Source organism: Onychostoma macrolepis, unplaced genomic scaffold (genome assembly GCF_012432095.1).
Source record: "Onychostoma macrolepis isolate SWU-2019 unplaced genomic scaffold, ASM1243209v1 Scaffold17, whole genome shotgun sequence".
In the NCBI taxonomy this organism is placed as follows: domain Eukaryota; kingdom Metazoa; phylum Chordata; class Actinopteri; order Cypriniformes; family Cyprinidae; genus Onychostoma; species Onychostoma macrolepis.
In genome coordinates, this window is record NW_026704675.1 from 21,506 (window position 1) to 40,536 (window position 19,031).

The following is a 19,031-nucleotide window of genomic DNA, read 5'->3' on the forward strand; positions in this document are numbered from 1 at the left end:
TCATCCCCTCTACTTGTCATCTGTATAAAATAGCATGGATTTACATGCCCCCATCTATAATTCCTGTGAAATATGCTGATGATCTAACAATCACTGCGCTTCTGATGGGATCCACCTGGCCTTATTTAGAAGGCCTTGGACTGGAGGGACAGGAATTTTCACTGGCAATGAGTGGAGCTAAGACCAAGGATATGGTAATTAGTGTCAGGAGGGATGATAACATCCCCTCTCCTCCTTCTCCAGTAATTGTGGTACATGTAATCAGTAGAGTCTTCACTTTTATACTGCTTGGAATTCAAATAGCATCTGAGTTATCATGGGCTGCACATATCAAGTACAGTATATGATTTAAAAGTCACAGCCAAGAATCTATTCTTAGTGCTGCAAAGAGAGCGGATCTCCCATCCAGTGCTTTAATGCAAATATACTTGACTTTACTTTTATATGGCCAGATCTTGCGTATGCAAGCCCAGTGTTAGGTGGACTGCCTAAAGAGTTAGAGATGGTACAAAAATGTTGTTGTCAGATAATAGGTATCCCAACTTCTTCTCTTCCTTCATTGCGAAAGGCTTGATGAGGCTGCCTTATACCTTCACTATAATGATTCAACAGATAATGTTTTTCAATAATTTATTTTAAGGTTAAGCTACAATTTCTTATTCATTTTCAAAGTTCTTTGAGCTTGGTTATCCACACCTGTGTAATATTACACATTATACAATTATAAGTGAGGACTTTCAGTCTTTCAGTTACTTCACTGTATTAATTCAGCAACCTTAATGTTTCCTTAAACCAAAATTAGGATTTTTATCCATATAGTAAGTAGACTTCAATGGTGGCCAACGGGTTGAAGGTCAAAATTGCAGTTTCAATGCAGCTTCAAAGGGCTCTACACAATCCCAGCCAAGGAATAAGGGTCTTATCTAGTGAAACGATCGGTCATTTTCTAAAAAAAAAAGTAAAATATATATATACTTTTTAACCACAAATGCTAGTCTGGCACTAACTTGACCTCACACGTAATCATGCAGGCGGAAGTACTGACCCAGTGTTTACAAAGCAAACGTGGAAAGAAAGTCAAATGCCCTTTACAAAAAAGGTAAAACAACGATATGGGACGATTTTGAAGTTGGAGGAGAAAATAAGGTGGAGTCACCCTACCCTACCTTTTTGAACACAAAGAACTAATCACATGTGACTTTTCCAACGTGATTACACAATGCGTGAATCGCATGAGCATTTGTGGTTAAAAGTTATATAAATTATTATTAATTTTTTTTTTTTTTTTGAAAATGGCTGATCGTTTCACTTGATAAGACCCTTGGATTCCTTGGCTGGAATCATGTACAGTCCTTTGAAGCTGCACTGAAACTGCAATTTGAACCTTCAACCCGTTGGCCACCATTGAAGTCCACTATATGGATTAAAATCCTGGAATGTTGGAATCCTTGATTTCCTTTCAACTGAAGAAGGAAAAACATGAATATCTTGGATGACATGGGGGTGAGTAAATTATGAGGAAACTAATCCTTTAATAATGATTCTGTATTTCTTTATATGCATGTTGTGTGACTGCATCACTTCATTATTAAAAGCAATTGTATTCCGTTTCATCATTTATAAAAGAATATTCTGCTGCATATATATTTAAAAAAACACTTGTTCCTTTTTTTCCAGCAGTACATTTTAGGGATATTTCTGAAGTCATTGTACCTTTAGTTGGCAGATTTTGACCTTAGTAGGACTCTAAAAGGGGAGGAGGTAAAATAAGCTAAGGCTTCAGCCTACACCTTTTTCTGTTAATACATGAAGTCAATTTTTATGGAATTGTCTGTGAGGACTGAAATAAAGAAAAAATCTTGATGGTCTCAATGAAGAAATTACAGCAGAATCAACTAAGTAAATGCATAACATATGGTTTCAAATAGTTCACTCATTCTAAAAGAATAGGTAATAACCTGACTGAGTGCAATGATCTGTCCTCAGGAGACAAACACAACACTAAAACTAGATCAAATATAAATAGTGTTCACTGACCTTAAAGGAATCTGATGAAAAACTGTGTTTCAGAAATACTGTTAAGAGTGTACATACAATTACATAATAGTGATAACAGATCAAAGATTTTAGGCCTATACTTCTCCCATGAAAATGGAGCATTTCCTTACATTGTATACAAATGTACAGCAAGAAGCTGATTAAAGGAATAGTTCACCCAAAAATGAATTTGATGTTAATTTACTTACTCTCAGGCCATCCAAGATGTATAGGTTTTTTTGTTGTTGTTGTTGTTGTTTTTTTAAATTAAATGAAATTAAATTCATTAAAAAAAAAATACTAAAAAAAAAATCTTCAACGGACAAGTAATTTAAGGGCACAGCTAATTTTCATTTTTGGGTGAACTATTCCTATAGTTTATTTCTATTTTTAATATGGGGCTGTTGAATGCTTGAGGCATGCAATTATTTTCAGGGAAACGCACGGCGAACATAGTTCCAGGCAGCTCTTGACCGCATTACATGACCATATCACTTTGCCAAATGATTTCTGTTATTTCAAAGGTCTTACAGCAGCAAAATAAAACCCACAAGGACACTGGCCAAACAAATAAATATAGTAAACAAAAGGATAAAAACGACAGATCATGTCCATGTTTTTGCCACAAAATTACGCTTTATTATGTAAGGAAAACACATACTTTATCTTTCCCGCTCTCTCTCCCTCACAGACCATACATAACAGTTAGTTGCACACACACACACTACATCGCGCCAATGTTGTTAGCGCTACTCTGACGATTTTATCAGTATTCTTACCGTGTTCAGTCCTCTTCAACCTGGCAGGCCGCAGCTTCTCCACTCTGAGGAGGATTTCTCTGACTGAAACGGCACCGGTTAAAAAAAAAAAAAAAAAGAAGCGTATGAAGGTAAAATGACGTCAAAAATATTTGCATGCGCAGAGTGTATGAAAGTGTACATAAGATAGCAAGCGTAAATTAATTTTGCATGCGCAAGAAAAGATTTGTTAAGTGTAAATCGCGTTTCAAGCGTAAGAAAAAAATATTTGCAGCCTTTTATTGTTTTTTGTAAGTGCAATTCATGTATTGTGAAACTGCAACTTCATGCTTCGGCAAAATAAATATGATCTGTATTCTTCTGACTTCCATTTTTCCGCGCTTACACTTTTGGCACTGTTGTTTCGCCCAAATACAGCCAAAATTATTGCAAGCCTGTGCACAGCGTTTTGCAATTGAAAACAACCGTGTCAATAACTGCAAATAGGATTGACTGCGTAAAACCAATATGTGTGTGTAGAAAAAACAAATCGTTGCAATTGTCTAAAATGACTTCTTGTGTGCATAGAGCAAAATGTTCCCCAAATAACCCGCTATGTATGTCTGCGTCTTTCCCGATTCTTCGGGTTTGAGTCGTTCGTTCTTTTGTCACGTGAGCACTTGCCGGATCAGTAAAATACTATAAAGTAAAACTGTATTTTTTGTATGTTGGATCATATTTAAGAATTATCATAAAATTATCAAAATGTGTGTAATAAGCATTTTCCTAGAAATAAAAATGGTCTGTTCATTTCTGTCACTATGTTTTTGTTACTGTTTCTTGAGGATCTGTGTTATTTTATAAATAAAACCCTGTTATAAATAAAATATTGATTGATTTGTCCTTTCACTGTCTTTGTCTATCAATAAACATATAATATAACTATATAATAAAAAAATCCAAGCCTAAAATTACAAAGCACTTATAGTTTGTTCATTTTTACTCCAATTTTGACTTTGCTGGTATAATTGTTTTTCCTAGGCAGACTTGACATATTGGTCTTGTTACGGGGCTGACGAGACGAGAGGCGTGCGGATCCATTTTCAGACTTTTATTAGGCAGAGACGTGGTCATAACAGGCAGGGTCAAACAGTGGCAAACAGGTATAACAGGGGCGAGACAAAGAGTAAACAGAGACAAGCGTGGGTCGATGATCAGCGAACAGTATCCAAAGGGGCGAGACAGGAGAGGTAGTCCAAAACGTCAGCGATAGTCCAGGCAGGGGAAAACACTATTAAACAACAAAGGCAAGGCAAGGCAAGGCAAGGCAAGGCAAACTAATAGGGCTCTGTAGGGCAGCGATAATGCATACAATACTCGGCAACGAGGGAGAGAATGTCCAGGGTTGAAATAGTGTGTGTGATTAGTGATGCTGTGTGATCAGGTGTGCGTGTGATTAGTGCAATGAGTGATTGGTGACAGCTGTGTGCGTGTGATTGGTGAGATGGCTGATGGGAAATGCAGTCCATGTGGTGAGCGGGTGACCTCTAGTGGTGAATGAACGGGAGTGCAGACCAGATTCGTGACAGGTCTAATATTTGTATAAGAAGATTGGTCAAAAAGGACACAATGACATAAAGTGAAAGCAAATAACATTTTGAATATGAATGATTAATGTTAGTTTAAAATATTAAGGTTATGATCTGGCTCTGTGGCTTTAGTATATTTAAATTTTCTTGTATTTTTTATTTAAATTGTTTTAATTCATTTTGGAATAGTTATCCTCTTTGCTAAAGCTTTTTCTGGCACAAAAATAAACAATAAAAAAACAATTCAAGAGTGTGTACACAGTGTTAATGTCTAAAGTGTCATATGTTACAAAAGTATAGTAAGTAACACTATAGTCTAATCTAAAGGGTTAACTCAAAAGACATAAATACAACAAGGTATTGTATTTTATGAAGATTAGACTCCAAAAAAAAAAAAAAAATTAAATTAAAGCATAACCAACTCTTTATTATCTTTATTACTACATTCAGTATTATGGAAAAGAACCATCGAGACAGAAATTAAAAGCAATAATTTGAGACCAGAAATGCATCACATAACTGTACGAGTAAATAATAATAATAATAATAATGACTATGCACCCGTCTTTTCTGTTTCTTATAGCATTATAGTTTGTATTGTTTGTAGTGTGATCAACGTTTGCATAAGTAGTAGATGTGTTAGGGAAGTAGCACGTAACATTTTAATTATATTTTGCTAAAATGAACGAAATGACTCGAAAAAAGATTCGTTCATTTTGCTGAACGAGACTCAAAGGTCCGAGTCAGTAAAATGATCCGAACTTCCCAACACTACTGGGTACAGTCCAGGAAAAGGTCCGTGAGAGAGATTTGGTACCTCTTTGTGATGGCACCACAAGGCGTCGTTCACTTGCAGAACGCAAGCTTCTGGCTATTGGTAGCCAGTGTAACACATTACTTAAATATTTTATTTTATTTAAATTTTTTTTACAGATATAAATGAATGTCTGTTCAGCTCATCTGTATGTGGTCCAAATTCCAACTGCACAAATGAAAAGGGAAGTTACAGTTGCTCATGTCTGGATGGATTCACTGCAACAAACTCAAGTCTCCCAATCAGCATCAATAACACATGTACAGGTACATTCTGTGTTCAGATCTCTGTGTACTATAACAATGAATAATAAACTTGATGTTTTTCCACACCATTAATCCAATCAGTTTTGTTTAAATAACAATTCTATTTTTAATGCCAAATATGAAGTTTAATTTGTTTCCTACTTTTGTAAATAAAGCATTAGATTGTAAGGATACTTAAAGAATGAGTTTAACTTCATATACAGTATAGTATACGTATGAGTGACCCAAACCCTTTTTTTTTTTTTGTCAATACTATTTTTAATTATTACTTTTTAAGATTCTCATTTATAATGTATAGTTTCAGAATCCAGATTTATCTATTTTATTTTATGTTTTTGCTTGGTATAGATGTCTTTAATGCCCTTTGGAGATTTAATACAAGTCCTTTTAATTAATCACTTTTTTATTTTTTGTTTTAATAGATATAGATGAATGTCTGGTCAGTCCATGTGGTCCAAATGCCAACTGCACAAATCAGTTGGGAAGTTACAATTGCACATGTTTGGGTGGCTTTAGTACAATAAACTCAAGTCTCCCCATCAGCATCAATAACACATGTACAGGTAAATCCTGCAATGGAATCTGTGTATACTCTAATTTTGGAAATAAACCTGTTTTCTGACATTTCATTATTTTGGTAATCAAATTGTATTCAACAAAGTTTATTGTTTAATACTAATATATGTGTCAAAGAAACAAGTGCGCAGCCATCTTTAGAATTTTGTGTTTGAACACAAACACAATCCGTTCCTAATAGCAACAATACAAGGCCCTTCATAATGACAGACTGGCTTTTATAAACCTGATTGACCACAAAAGATGTTAATGTTAAAGATGACAAATTTGCTGGTTGGCTTTATGCTATGTAAGAATCACTAATATTCACTTTTTGATTAGCATGTTCAGGAAAACAAATTACAGACACCAAGACATTAATTAAAGGTGCACTAAGCAATTTTTTTAAAAACGCTTTTGAAGGCAGTGTCGGACCTTATCCCAAAACACACTTGCAGCCAATCAGCAGTAAGGGGGCGTGTCTTGTAATGATAGAGAGAAGGGAGCGCTCAGTTTGAATGTACAGGACAGATATTAGCAGATCGACTGCAGATAGAGAGAACTGGAAGATAAAAGAGGAAAATATCAGAGGAACAAAACATTAAAAGGAAGGGTTACGATAAGGCAAGAGGTAGGACCCGCGTAAATATCGGAGCAGCTTTCCAGCGGCGAAGAGAACTCAAGGAGCGGGAAGCCTGGAATTGGACGCAGAGGTTGCATTGTTTCTTTTTGATAGTCGAGTAACATTTATATCGCAGTGTTTCACACAACTTATCTGTGTTGGCTTTTGTTTGAATATGCTTGTGTGTCATCTTTGCTTAAAATCACTAAGCATGCTCCAGAGTTGGAGGGGGCAGCAGATAGGATAATGCTTTCATAACTGATGTTTAGGAGGAGAAAGGGGGAGCAAAACATAAATGTATAATTAATTAGAGCACTTTTTTTACATTTTACATTTTAATTTACATTTAACATTCTCAAATAAATTTAACAAATATTCATAAAATGATTTGTTGCATAATATAATTTATTTTCTTTTTTATGGTTTCTTCAGTGCCACCAGTAACACGAACTACTACTATTACTCCTCTTACTACTGCTACAACAACTCCTTCTGCTGCTACTAATACTACTTCTGCTGCTGATACTACTTCTGCTACTATTACTACTGCTGCTGCTACTACTACTACTGCTACTACTCCTTCTATAACTGCTACTCTAACTACTACTGTAGCTACAACGACAACTCCAGCAACAACAAAAGGTATGTACTAAAATACAAAACTGATACCTCTTGTTTCCTTTGGCTGCTGAACATTGTGAGACAGCCCAAAAACAAATGTTTGATATTGTATTATTATTGAGGATTGTTTATAAAGCACGCACGTAAAGGCTTTTTTTCTTAAAATGTCAATGAGAGTGAATAAACATTTTGATACCAGTCTCAACAGCCCCAATGAAGAGATGTACCAAACATATGCAAACGCTATTAAGTCAGCAGTGAGTATTATATAAATATATTGTTTATGCTTAAAAATAAATAAATAAATAATACCTTGAATTTGACTAAAAAAAAATCACATAGTGTAAAAAGACATGATATTCCAGTTCAGTTTGAACTCTTGACCTCTAGAGGGCAAACAACTTCATGAGAAATACTGTATACTGAGAAATACTTCTTTAACTTTAATTTTATACAGATATATTCTGGTAATGACAGTAAAGTAGCCTAAAGAGAGAGAATTTCTCTGTATGCTCAGGTCCAGTCTAAATGTTTCTGCTTTAGTGTGTAATTTCATCTTAAAAACCACACACTTTATTTCAGTTTTATCATGGGTATTATATACTTATGTCCTTTGGTTGCTCTTGCTTTTTACAGATTGAAGACAGTTACAAAACTTTGTCTATCTACATTAAAAATTCAGCAAAAGTCACTCAATTCAGGTAATGTCTACAAAATAAACTTTTATGTAAAAGGTGTAAAATAAGTTGTTTAAACATTCCTTTTTATCTTTATCTCTTGTGTTAAAACGGTGTGTTCTTATTGTTGTGGTTTGTGTGTTGCTCCATAGGCCCTGTAGCATTATAGCAGATTATGAATTTAGTGTCACAGCATACACCCTCGGCAGCCCCAGCGGCGCCAACAGCAATGATTTTGCGTCAGCACACAAACATGTTTTCATTACTCTTAAGGATGTAGGAATCCCTTTAGCTCTGAAGGCTTTTTCTGAAAGTGGTAAGGGTCACCAGTATCTGATTTTAAAAGGTTTTAAACACAGTTTCTACCCCACTTGGTGTTTATTGTTCATGGACCTTTCTGTTGCTTTACATAAGATGCCATTTTTTGTAAGCAAGAATATTGCCTACTACAGCCTACATAATAATGATATAAGAAAGTTATATTGAGCTGCTTGAATTTTACTTTCAGAACAAAAGAACCTGTCCGGTGTGGAAAAATGTTATCCCTTTCAAAAGATGGAGCTGAAATGTGTACGCCCAGAGTCTGTTAAAGGTACAGTGAAATGGACAGTGAATGACCAAGATCCTACAGACACTGTTAGATACTATATTTCACATGATGGCAGCACTTTCATTGTGAGAAAAGGTGAGTCACATAAATTGTCCTATCAATAATATCTTACATGAGTAAGGGACTGTCTAGTCCTGTTTTACACAGCAGGCTGCATCATAGTTTTATTTAGGTACATTATCAACAATCAGTTCAACCAAAAATGAAAAGTTTGTCATCGTTTACTCACCCTCGGTGTTGCCAAGTGTGCGGTTTCCCGCGAAATTGGGCTACTTTAACACTGTTGCCGTGGGTTGTTTTTCATGTCTGTGGGTTGAAGCGACCCAAAAAATTGTGATATTTAGCCCCTACAAAGTGAATTTTACCAAGGGAACCTTGCCAAATAAAGGGTATTTTACCCCCTGGAATGTGATTTTTACCGGGGGACCCCCTCGAAACGCCATTGGGCTAGTTTTGGGCTGGTTTGATTAGCAATTAGGTGGGTTTTGTTGTGAAAACCTGGCAACCCTACTCACCCTCATGTTGTAGGTAAAACTAATTTCTTTCTTGCATGGACAACAAAATGATAAATGTTGAAGAGTGTTCTGGGAAATTATTTCCATATAAATGTGGATGGATCTAGGCTGTCAAATTCCAAAATGGCAAGAGAAAAACCTCCATTACACATATATAGCATATACCATGTGTGCCAAATTCCAGGTACAATACAATACAATAGCAACTAATGTGACTTTTTTTTCTTTTTTTTTTCTTGAAGATACTCATGTATAATAGAAAGGGACACCATACCTTACGTACAGTGGCAAACTATAATTCTTAAAGAACGTCCCAATATTATAGTGGGTAAAAATGAAATAAAATTTGAGTGTGTGGACAAGCTTGTGTCACTGACATGCTGTGAAGCAAACTATAATGTGGAGTGGAGTGGGTTTACTTTGAATGATGATGAAGTGACACCTCCAGGTTGTATATACAAGCAGTGTTTTCTTACAAAGTTACTGAGTGCAGTTTTCAGTTTCAGTAGAAAACCATGATTGTATTCAGTGATTTTATTCACTTGTTTTATCCAATCAGTTAATAGATGCATCACTCTAAAACATAAAATAATGAATGGAAATTGTGAGATTAAAACCTTTACATGCCAACTCAAGGACGCAGTAATAAAAGATTTCAGTTATGGCTGGAAAAGCATCACAGTTCAGAAAGAAAAAGGAGGTGAACATTTACCTTTTCATCCTTTTTGTGGTGCAGCACCATAACCATTTCAGTTAACAATAACTGATTTTCTCATTTTCTGAAACTCAATCAAATATTTTCCAACTGTAGAATTCAGCTGTAAAAATTACACACTTGGAGTTGGAAATGAAAAGCAATTTGTGACAGGACCCTGTGAAAAAAACTGGGATGGCAGTATAACTTATCAGTGTGCATCAGGTATCTGGACTGAGGTCAGAAGACTATACTTCAAGTTATAAGCGACCTTAAAAGGAAAGTTGAGGTAAGTTGATCATCTATTTAGTGAATACTGACAGAATAATAAGCAGTCCCCTTGTGCGGTCTTTTCACTTGATGCAGAAAAAGCCTTTGACATGCTAAAGTGGAATTATATGTGATCAGTTCTGCAATGTTTCGTCTTCGGTGAACACTTCATTTCTATGATTAAGACATTATACCACTCACCTGCAGCATCAGTCATAACTGGTAATATTATTTCCCCCCCGTTCCCTTTGCAGCGGGGAACAAGGCAGGGATGTCCGCTTTCCCCCTTATTGTTTTGTCTATCTCTTGAACCCTTAGCACAAGCCATCAGGAAATCTGAAGTATCGATTAAGATTCATGATCATAATCATAGTATTTCATTATACGCTGATGATATTATTCTATATTTAGACCACTTTGATGTTTCAGTCTCTAGTATAATTAAGGAATTTGATAATTTTAGTAGCTTATCAGGATATAAAATAAATTGGAGCAAATCTGCTTTAATGCCAATTAACAATGTTAAAGTTAATTCTTCTATTCCCTCATTTATCCCTATTAAGGAATCTTTCATCTATTTGGGCATTACCATATATAAAAACATTCATAAGATTGCCAGAGACAATTTTAATAATATTTTAGTTAAGGTCAAAAATGACATTCAAAGATGGAAGAATCTTAAAGTATCTCTTCAAGGAAGAATCTCCACTGTTAAGATGAATTTGTTACCTCGATTTAATTTTTTTTTCTCTATGCTACCACTTTCTCCCCCTCCAGGTTACTTTAAGGAGATCAACTCCATAATTTCTAAATTTATCTGGAATGATAAATGCCCCAGAATTAAACTTACCACATTACAACATCCTAATAGCGCAGGAGGACTGGCTGTACCAAATTTTGAACTGTATTATTGGTCGTTCCAGCTTAAGGCTCTTCATAATTGGGTTGATCCTCAATCTACAGTTTCTTGGAGAGTGATTGAAGCTGACAAGGTTAAACCAAATAGACTCCAAGATATGTTATTTACTGGCACAGGAAAAAAAGGGGATAATTATAAATTTGGTCCGGTTGTGGCCAACTCTATTAAAATCTGGAAAACGGTGGAACGTTGGATAGGAGGAACCTTCAAATTTTGTAACAGTACACCTTTATGGCACAATTTTAATTTTGTATGGAAATCGTCCATTTGTCCAACCCTCTTGGTCCTCTTTGGGTGTAAACACATGCGGTGATATATATGATAACCAGGGCCTATGTTCATTTCAGACATTAAGAACCAAATTTTGTCTACCAGCATCCGCATATTTTGTCTTTCTTCAATTACGTTCTGCTCTCAAAGCGTATGGAGTTCCTTGGGCATCTCCCATCTCCTCTCATCCTATGCAAGATTGGATTGCACCATCTGTTGGTCGGCCGTCTGTTTCTTTAATATATAATAAGATTATTGATTGCATTACAAAACCTCTTTCTATTAAAACTATTTGGAATAGGGAATTATCTGACCTTAATTTGTCTGTCGACTGGGAGAGAGTGTGGTCTAATCTCAGTTTAACATCTAAAAATCTGGCTCATCGTCTTATTCACTTCAAAGTCATCCATAGAGCATACATAACTCCTTACAAAAGATTTAAAATGAAACTACAACCGAATCTCAACTGCCATATATGTAATACTACATCATCAGGTACTTTTCTGCATATGTTTTGGGAATGTCCTGTCGTCATCAGTCTATGGACACATGTAAACCTGGTTCTATCATCCTTACTGCAAATGGATTGGTCTGTTAATCCAAGTTTGTGTCTTCTTAATGATGATTCTGGTCTCTGTATAACTTCAATGCAAAAGAGAATGTTGTTTGCTGGTTTTACAGCTGCGAAGAAGACAATAATACAAAACTGGTTTACACCGCACATGTGTGGAAAAACATATTGGATCCGTAGCCTCCTGCAAATAGTGACTTGTGAATGTACAACAGCACGAATCAATGGGGGCAAGCCTTCTACCATTGATGCTTGGCAGTGCTTTCTCTTTGATATACGTGACTGTATAAAGGAGTGACTTTTGTGTTTTCTTGTCCTTCCCTCTCTCCCTCCCTTTGACTGGACTTTGAGATATTGAGTATGTGTCTGTTGTTGTTGTTGTTTTTTATTATTATTTTGTATTTTTTTTTTTTTTTTTGGGATGTTATGTATGAAAAATAAAAAATGTTGATAACAAAAAAAAAAAAAAAAAGAATAATAAGCAGTCCATACAAAAATATTTCTAACATTTATATTTCTTTCTTTCTTTCTTCTTCTTCTTCTTCTTCTTCTTCTTCTCTTTTTCAATTTGTCTTTAGTTCTTGATTGTGGAGCAGATACCAGAGTTTGTGGCTCAGCTCAGTGGTGCTACAGTACAAAATAATCAGATAATAACACAGTCTCCTCTGACAGTCCAAACAATTGTAAGGATACTCATAAACATTGCTAGTATCTCAGAAAACATTATCATCAATAAGCCTGTGATGAAGGTATGTATATTTAAGGTTTTGTGTAAATTTAATGTGTGTTCTATAATCCTTGTTGTAGCCACTGAATTTAATACTTACAGCCTACAACATAAGCAGTTATGTCTTGATAGCAAAAAGAGAATGGCAATTTTTTCAGTTTTACATGAGAGAAAGTCTTTTTGCATCAGTGCTGGGTTGTAACTGGGCTGTACATGTAATCTCATTTGTAATTTCATATTTAGATTACAAAAATTAAGTACTTGTAATTAGATTAGATTAGATTACAAGAAATTGTGAGGCCACACAGCATTTGACAAAATAAAACAAATAAAACAGCAGTAAATTAATCAAATTTAATCTTTTTAGTAAGTGGATTTTGATTGCTGGTTTTATGATTTAATTCATTATTAATAGGCACGTAATTAGGCACTTCATGTTAATAACGGCAAGCGGAATATATTTTCTTTCTCTTTGTTTTTTATATTGATATGGTAAGATATTTAAATCAATGTAATAAATGAGGTAGCATAATCAAAAATCAAAAGTTGCCTAAAGGTGTAATGTACTGTAATTGATTATGCTACTATAACTACAGTTTTTGTTATGGAATTGGAATCAGTAACAAACTACAATTTGTAAGCAATCTACCCAGCCCTGTTGTGCATTATCTTCACTGTCACATCCAATGAAATACATTTATTTTTACTAAACATGGTTTTCTATTGCATTTCCAGGATTTCCTTAAAACAGTGGATATCCTTGTTTCAGATAAAGCCGTTACATCATGGCAAAGTTTGACAAAAGAAAACACCAGCATTTCACTTCTGAGTGCTATTGAGAATGTAACAGCCCGTCTCTCAGATGCTAATTTTACGATTACTGAAACATCCATTGAGTTGAATAGAACTGTAATAAAGAACTCATATAGTGGGAAATCAAACCTGCCAAACTCAACTACTGAGATTCTGATACCACAGGTTAACAACATATCCTTTACATTTGACATTACTGATCAGTCTTTGGGAAATCCTCAGTGTGTCTTTTGGAACTTCAATCTCAACACATGGGATTCCACTGGATGTGAAGTAAAGCCCTCAAGGAATGAAATTGGCAAGATTACTTGTGAATGCAACCACACAACCTCTTTTTCAATCCTAATATCACCGTTTCACATTAATCACGTAGCCTATATAACTTGTATTTCAATGGCCAGCTTGATTATATGCCTGATTATTGAGACTATCGTATGGAAGTCAATGACAAGAAATGACACATCCTACATGCGACATGTCTCCATAGTCAACATTGCTGTGTCCCTGCTGATCGCAAACATCTGTTTTATCATTGGAGCTGCAATCACAGAAAGTGAGCAGCCAACATCAGTGGGTCGCTGCAGTCCAGTGGTTTTCTTCATGCACTTTTTTTACCTGGCTCTTTTCTTCTGGATGTTAATGTCAGCACTGTTGCTCTTTTACCGTACAGTCATGGTCTTGTCTCAAATGTCAAGGACTAAAATGATAATGATTGCTTTCATAGTCGGTTATGGTGCACCTTTGCTTATAGCAGTCATTACTGTTGCATCAACAGCTGGAAATCAAAATTATGTTTCCAAAAGAAATGCATGCTGGCTGAACTGGTATGAGTCAAAGGCCCTGCTGGCATTTGTGATTCCAGCTCTCACTATTGTAGCCATAAAGCTTGTGGTTTTGATTGTGGTTCTATACAAGATGTTGAGGAGAGGAGTTGGTGCTGCAACTCAACCAGATGAGAAACATGCTCTGGTGGTCATTTCCAGATGTGTGGCCTTTTTGACTCCTATCTTTGGTCTAACATGGGGATTTGGAATTGGAACCATGGTGTCACAAGATTTAGGCATTCATGTGGTGTTTGCACTCCTCAATTCACTGCAGGTACTACTTCCTGTTTTTCAATTTTGACTTGTTTTAAATGCAGTAATTTTGATGCAATAATTATTATAATCTATTATTCTAATGATCCATTATGAAGCCATAATATAAATAAATATTTAATGCAAAATAATGATTCTTTATTTTGGTGTTTGGAACACTTTGAGACAGCAATGTATGAATTGATTTTTTTTGCTTGACAATTTGACAAATGTGTTTGTCAGAATCATTTTATTAAAATTATTTCATTCAGTACTTCTTCAGTGCTTTAACATATTTTGTTATATATGGTTGCAGATCCGTGAGGTTCTTGCAGGAAGGCTGTCACCAAGGAACCTTTCCAGCTCAAACCGTACCAGGGTAAATGACAGAAAAACAATGGGTCTAATAAATGAAATCTTCCTTATGATAGATTTATTTATTTATTTATTTATTGCCAAACACCTTAGTTGAATATAGAGATGTAGTCAGTTTACAGGTGATGTTTTAAATCTCTAAATTACAGAGTACTAATGCAGGACCATCATCTTCATACCCAGCGGACTGGGTATCTTTCTAAGGAGAAGAAGTAAGTTGATAAATTATAAATTATACATATACATACAAAAACACGCGCACACACACATATATTTATTTTAGTTAGCTATTAAACTAGTCTTAATATCAAATGTGTGAATATATATTTGAAGTAACACAAATAACTATTTGCAGATGTTTACAACTTATCTAGAGGTAGCGTTTTCTCAACTTCATCTTCAAATAGCTCCAGTGGCTCAGATACTTTTATGAATGCATGATCAGCTACTTCATTAACTATAGTCTACTTTTTTTTTTTTTTTTTTTAAATAAAAAAAGATGCCATTAAACAAATATATATAAAAAAAAAAAAAAAAACTATATTCTACTTTATTAAATGTATAACGGCCTTTTTCCAAACAAGTTTTCTACACTGCAACTATATGTAAACTGCACTGTCTGTTACCAGATTCTGGGAAGAAGTGTTTCTATATTCTAATATATTCTATATTCTTGATATATAATGCTACAATTGGCATGATTGCATGCACTTTAATTTCTAACAGAAAAATTATATTAATAATACAGGTCTAGAGAAGCTTTGTGTTTTTCTTTGCCTTTTTAAATCATCAGATTTGTTGTCAACTTGCTGGCATTACATGTATTATACTCTTCTGTGATTATTTAATAATAATAATAATAATAATGTCACAGCTTCACCAAAAATGGAATGCCTCTTTATTTTACATTTATGTTAAGTGTGGTATTGTAGCTCCTTTTTTAATTCATTTAGCTGCAGAATTTGACAATAATGATAAAATAGATCATGTTTTCCAATAATTTATTTTAAGGAGCTAGTACACTCGGTATTTTTAAAAGGAAGTTAAACTTGTTTTTAAACTTGGCTTTCAGTTGGTTTACTTTGTAAATGTATGTAAATGTACTTTTTATTGTTTCTTATTATATTTTTGATCCTTTTTATTTTTTATCTGTTGAATGTGTTGTATTTTTTTTTTTATCTTTAAGCTTGATGTATTTGTTTTATTGGATGTAATGCTGTTGCCTATTTAACTTTGTAATTCATGATTATGTAAAGCACTTTGAGTAGCATTTTATGTTTATATAAATGTTTATATGCTATATAAATAAAGTTTTATTACTGTTATTATCATTATTATTATTAAGGTTAAAACAATCATGGTTTTTGGGTTTGGTCAACCGCACCTGTGTAATATTACAGATTACACATAAGTATTTGTGAGGACTTTAACTCTTTGAGTACCTTAACTGTATTTATTCAGCAACCTTACTGTTTCCTTAAACCAAAACTAACACTTTGATACTATTTGATGAGTGTACAGTTACAGACACTCTTCATACCTTACAGAAACCGTAATGATAAATAAGTATTTTTGCATGACCAACTTTGAGATTGGATCTTCATAAACTACTAGCACAGAAATGTTTGAATTTGAATTAAGGAAAATTATCCAATAATTAATGTGTTAATTGGTTGTGAAGCTTTGAATCACTCTGATTCCCTTGACAAAAACCCAGTAAGACTTTTTTAAAGGGTTAGTTCACCCAAAAATGAAAATTAGCCTGCGTTTTACTCGCCTTCAAAGCATCCTAGGTGTATATGACTTTCTTCTTTCAGATGAATCCAATTGGAGTTATATTAAAAATTGTCCTGGCCCCTCCAAGCCTTACAATGGAGTAAGCTGATGTTTGTTGTCAACAGTCCAGAAGACATGAAATAAAGTGTGCGCATTAAGATAATTACACATTGTTCATCAAGGTAATCTTCGAAAATGAACATCCCTTTACAAAAAAAAAAAAAAAAGGCACCCATTTCATTTCATTTCATTTCTGAAAAGGTCTTTGAATCACTTTCATAGAAAGATAATTTCTATGACATGAATGAGCTGAGGTACTTTAAAGGTACCAGTTTGACTGAATTTACTAGGATGTCTTTTCTTGCAAATTAATCACTGCGTATTTTTGCACAGCATTTGATTGAGTACAAATGTTCTTGCTCTAAACCAATAGATGTTCTCCTGTTGTACTGCCTTTTTATTTAGCTCTCAAAAAACTAAAAATAAAACAAAACAAACTTTCCATTAAATTCTGAATCTGCCTTCTGCATTGAAGCAAAATCAAAAATGTGCTGCTATAAACACTTTATAGTAAAATTTTTACTGTAAATATTAGTGTTGACCACCTAAACATGTGTCGAAGTGTGTCGAAACTAATACAAATCATGACTTGGGTCTGAGACCAAGACCAGAAACTATCGGAGGAACAAAACATTAGAGGTAGGACCCGCGTAAATATTGGAGCAGCTTTCCAACGGTGGAGATAACTCAAGGAGCGGGAAGGGCTCGAATCGGACGCCGAGGCTGCATTGTTTCTTTTTGATAGGTGAGTAACGTTGATTTTGCATTGTTTCACACAACTTATCTGTGTTGGTTTTTGTTTAAATATGCTTGTGTGTCAACTTCGCATGTACGTGTGGGGTGGAAATATCAAAATAGGGGTGATGTCCTATGGTCGTGTTTGTTTTGGTGCTTTCAAATATCAACATCGTTTGGCAAAAATCACTTAGTGCACCTTTAAATTAAAATATCAAGTCAATGATCACATGTTTGATTTTCCTTAAGCCATACTTTAAGCATAGTTTTAAAAATACTAAATGTTGTGCATTCACTAATATAAACAGGTATTAAATTCCATCTTTCTTCTGCTCTAACTAAAAAAGCTGATTGTCCAAAAACAGTTTTCTTAAATTTAGTTGAACAGTCACCTCTAACTGATGACCTAGTCTGCATGATATTGTCCTTACAGAAAGTCACACATTGTTTAAGAGGTGGTGGTGCAAGATCATGAAATAGTTTGTACATCAAACACACATCAGCAAAAAAAAAAAAAAAAAAAAATTGTCAAACGTCAATAATTTATAATTTTTAATAATATTGTAGTGAAACTCCTTGGTTTTTCAGCTAAATAGTGTATAATGGTTTTAACATAGCTATACTTGTATGGGACCAACTTGTAGCACAGTAAGATAAATGATGGAGGATCATTGTATGCATAAAGTTTAGCAGCAGCCACATGTAATTGGTGCCTAATATTCCTGAAGATCATCAAGCTTGCTCTAGTATTTTTAGAGACCTTTTTAATGTGTTTATTTTGTTTTTTTGTTTGTTTTTGTTTTGTTTTGTTTTAAGTTAGAATCCATCATACCCAATCATACCGAAATATTTAAAATACTCTACAATATTTATTACCTCTCCTTTAACTAAAATACCTGGACAACTTTCTTGATGGACAACATCAACTTTCTTGATGGAAAAATACATTCCCACAGTTTTACTCACATTAAGAGTAAGGCAAGAATGACATAGCCAATCTGAGACTTTGTTCAATGCAGCAGTACATTGAATAGCAGCTTGTTCTTTTGTCTTAGCATAAGTATATAACTGTTTCATCTGCATACATCTGAACCTGGACCTCTGGTCAAACTGTTATCAGATTGATGTTTTAAATATAACATTTTAAACAAAGATATATGATGGGGGATCAAATATGAAACTAAAACCGCCAGTAGGAAGTAAAGAGAACGAGTGTGTCTCAGAACCATATATTCAAGCGATTTGTTTAAATACAGCTGATTCACTTAGTAACGAAACAGCTGTGTGTTGCTCGTGAATGCAGAACAGTTCTAATATGGATTGGTTTGGAGCTAATTTCTTAGGTGAAATAGAACAAAAACATGTTGAAAATTGTAAGTCACTTATTATCAAGTGTTTTTCTGTATTGCTAATGTAGTGAGGTTTGTGCCGTGTCTGAAACGTCACCATCATTATATATGGCCATGAGGTATCACTCTACTATGGTATATAAACCTGTTGTTTATGCCTCCTGGAGTGCGTCATGGTCGAAAGCCCGCCCTTTCTTTCATTGCTGTGGATTACGGAGTGTGACGTTGGTGTGTGCGCTTGCAGCGTGCCTTCAGGGCTCCCATCTGTGCGTCATGGCAGCATAATAGCCAGGTCTGAGCACCAGCTGTTCATTTTGTAGAGGTGTGTCAAGGTTGTAGAGTTTATTTCCATT

At 34.6% G+C, this 19,031-nt stretch overlaps 2 protein-coding genes and 1 long non-coding RNA gene across 3 annotated transcripts; all 3 read left to right on the top strand.

Annotated features, from left to right (window-relative positions):
• Positions 1–5,301: 5,301 nt before the first annotated feature.
• On the top strand, positions 5,302–7,273 carry LOC131535153 (adhesion G protein-coupled receptor E1-like; the record flags this gene model as incomplete). Its single annotated transcript, XM_058768181.1, has 3 exons — positions 5,302–5,443; positions 5,866–6,006; positions 7,053–7,273. Coding segments are annotated over 3 exons (504 nt in total), but the record flags the coding sequence as incomplete, so codon positions are not given.
• Positions 7,274–7,334: 61 nt separating this feature from the next.
• Positions 7,335–8,163, top strand: LOC131535152 (uncharacterized). Its single transcript, XR_009269541.1, has 3 exons — positions 7,335–7,498; positions 7,878–7,942; positions 8,071–8,163. It is a non-coding gene; the product is annotated as an uncharacterized LOC131535152 (long non-coding RNA).
• Positions 8,164–12,448: 4,285 nt separating this feature from the next.
• Positions 12,449–15,247, top strand: LOC131535151 (adhesion G-protein coupled receptor F1-like). Its single transcript, XM_058768180.1, has 4 exons — positions 12,449–12,516; positions 13,230–14,405; positions 14,700–14,762; positions 14,908–15,247. Exons 1-4 carry the CDS (start codon positions 12,511–12,513, stop codon positions 14,959–14,961), a joined length of 1,299 nt encoding a protein of 432 aa, XP_058624163.1. The 5' UTR covers positions 12,449–12,510; the 3' UTR covers positions 14,962–15,247.
• Positions 15,248–19,031: the final 3,784 nt, after the last annotated feature.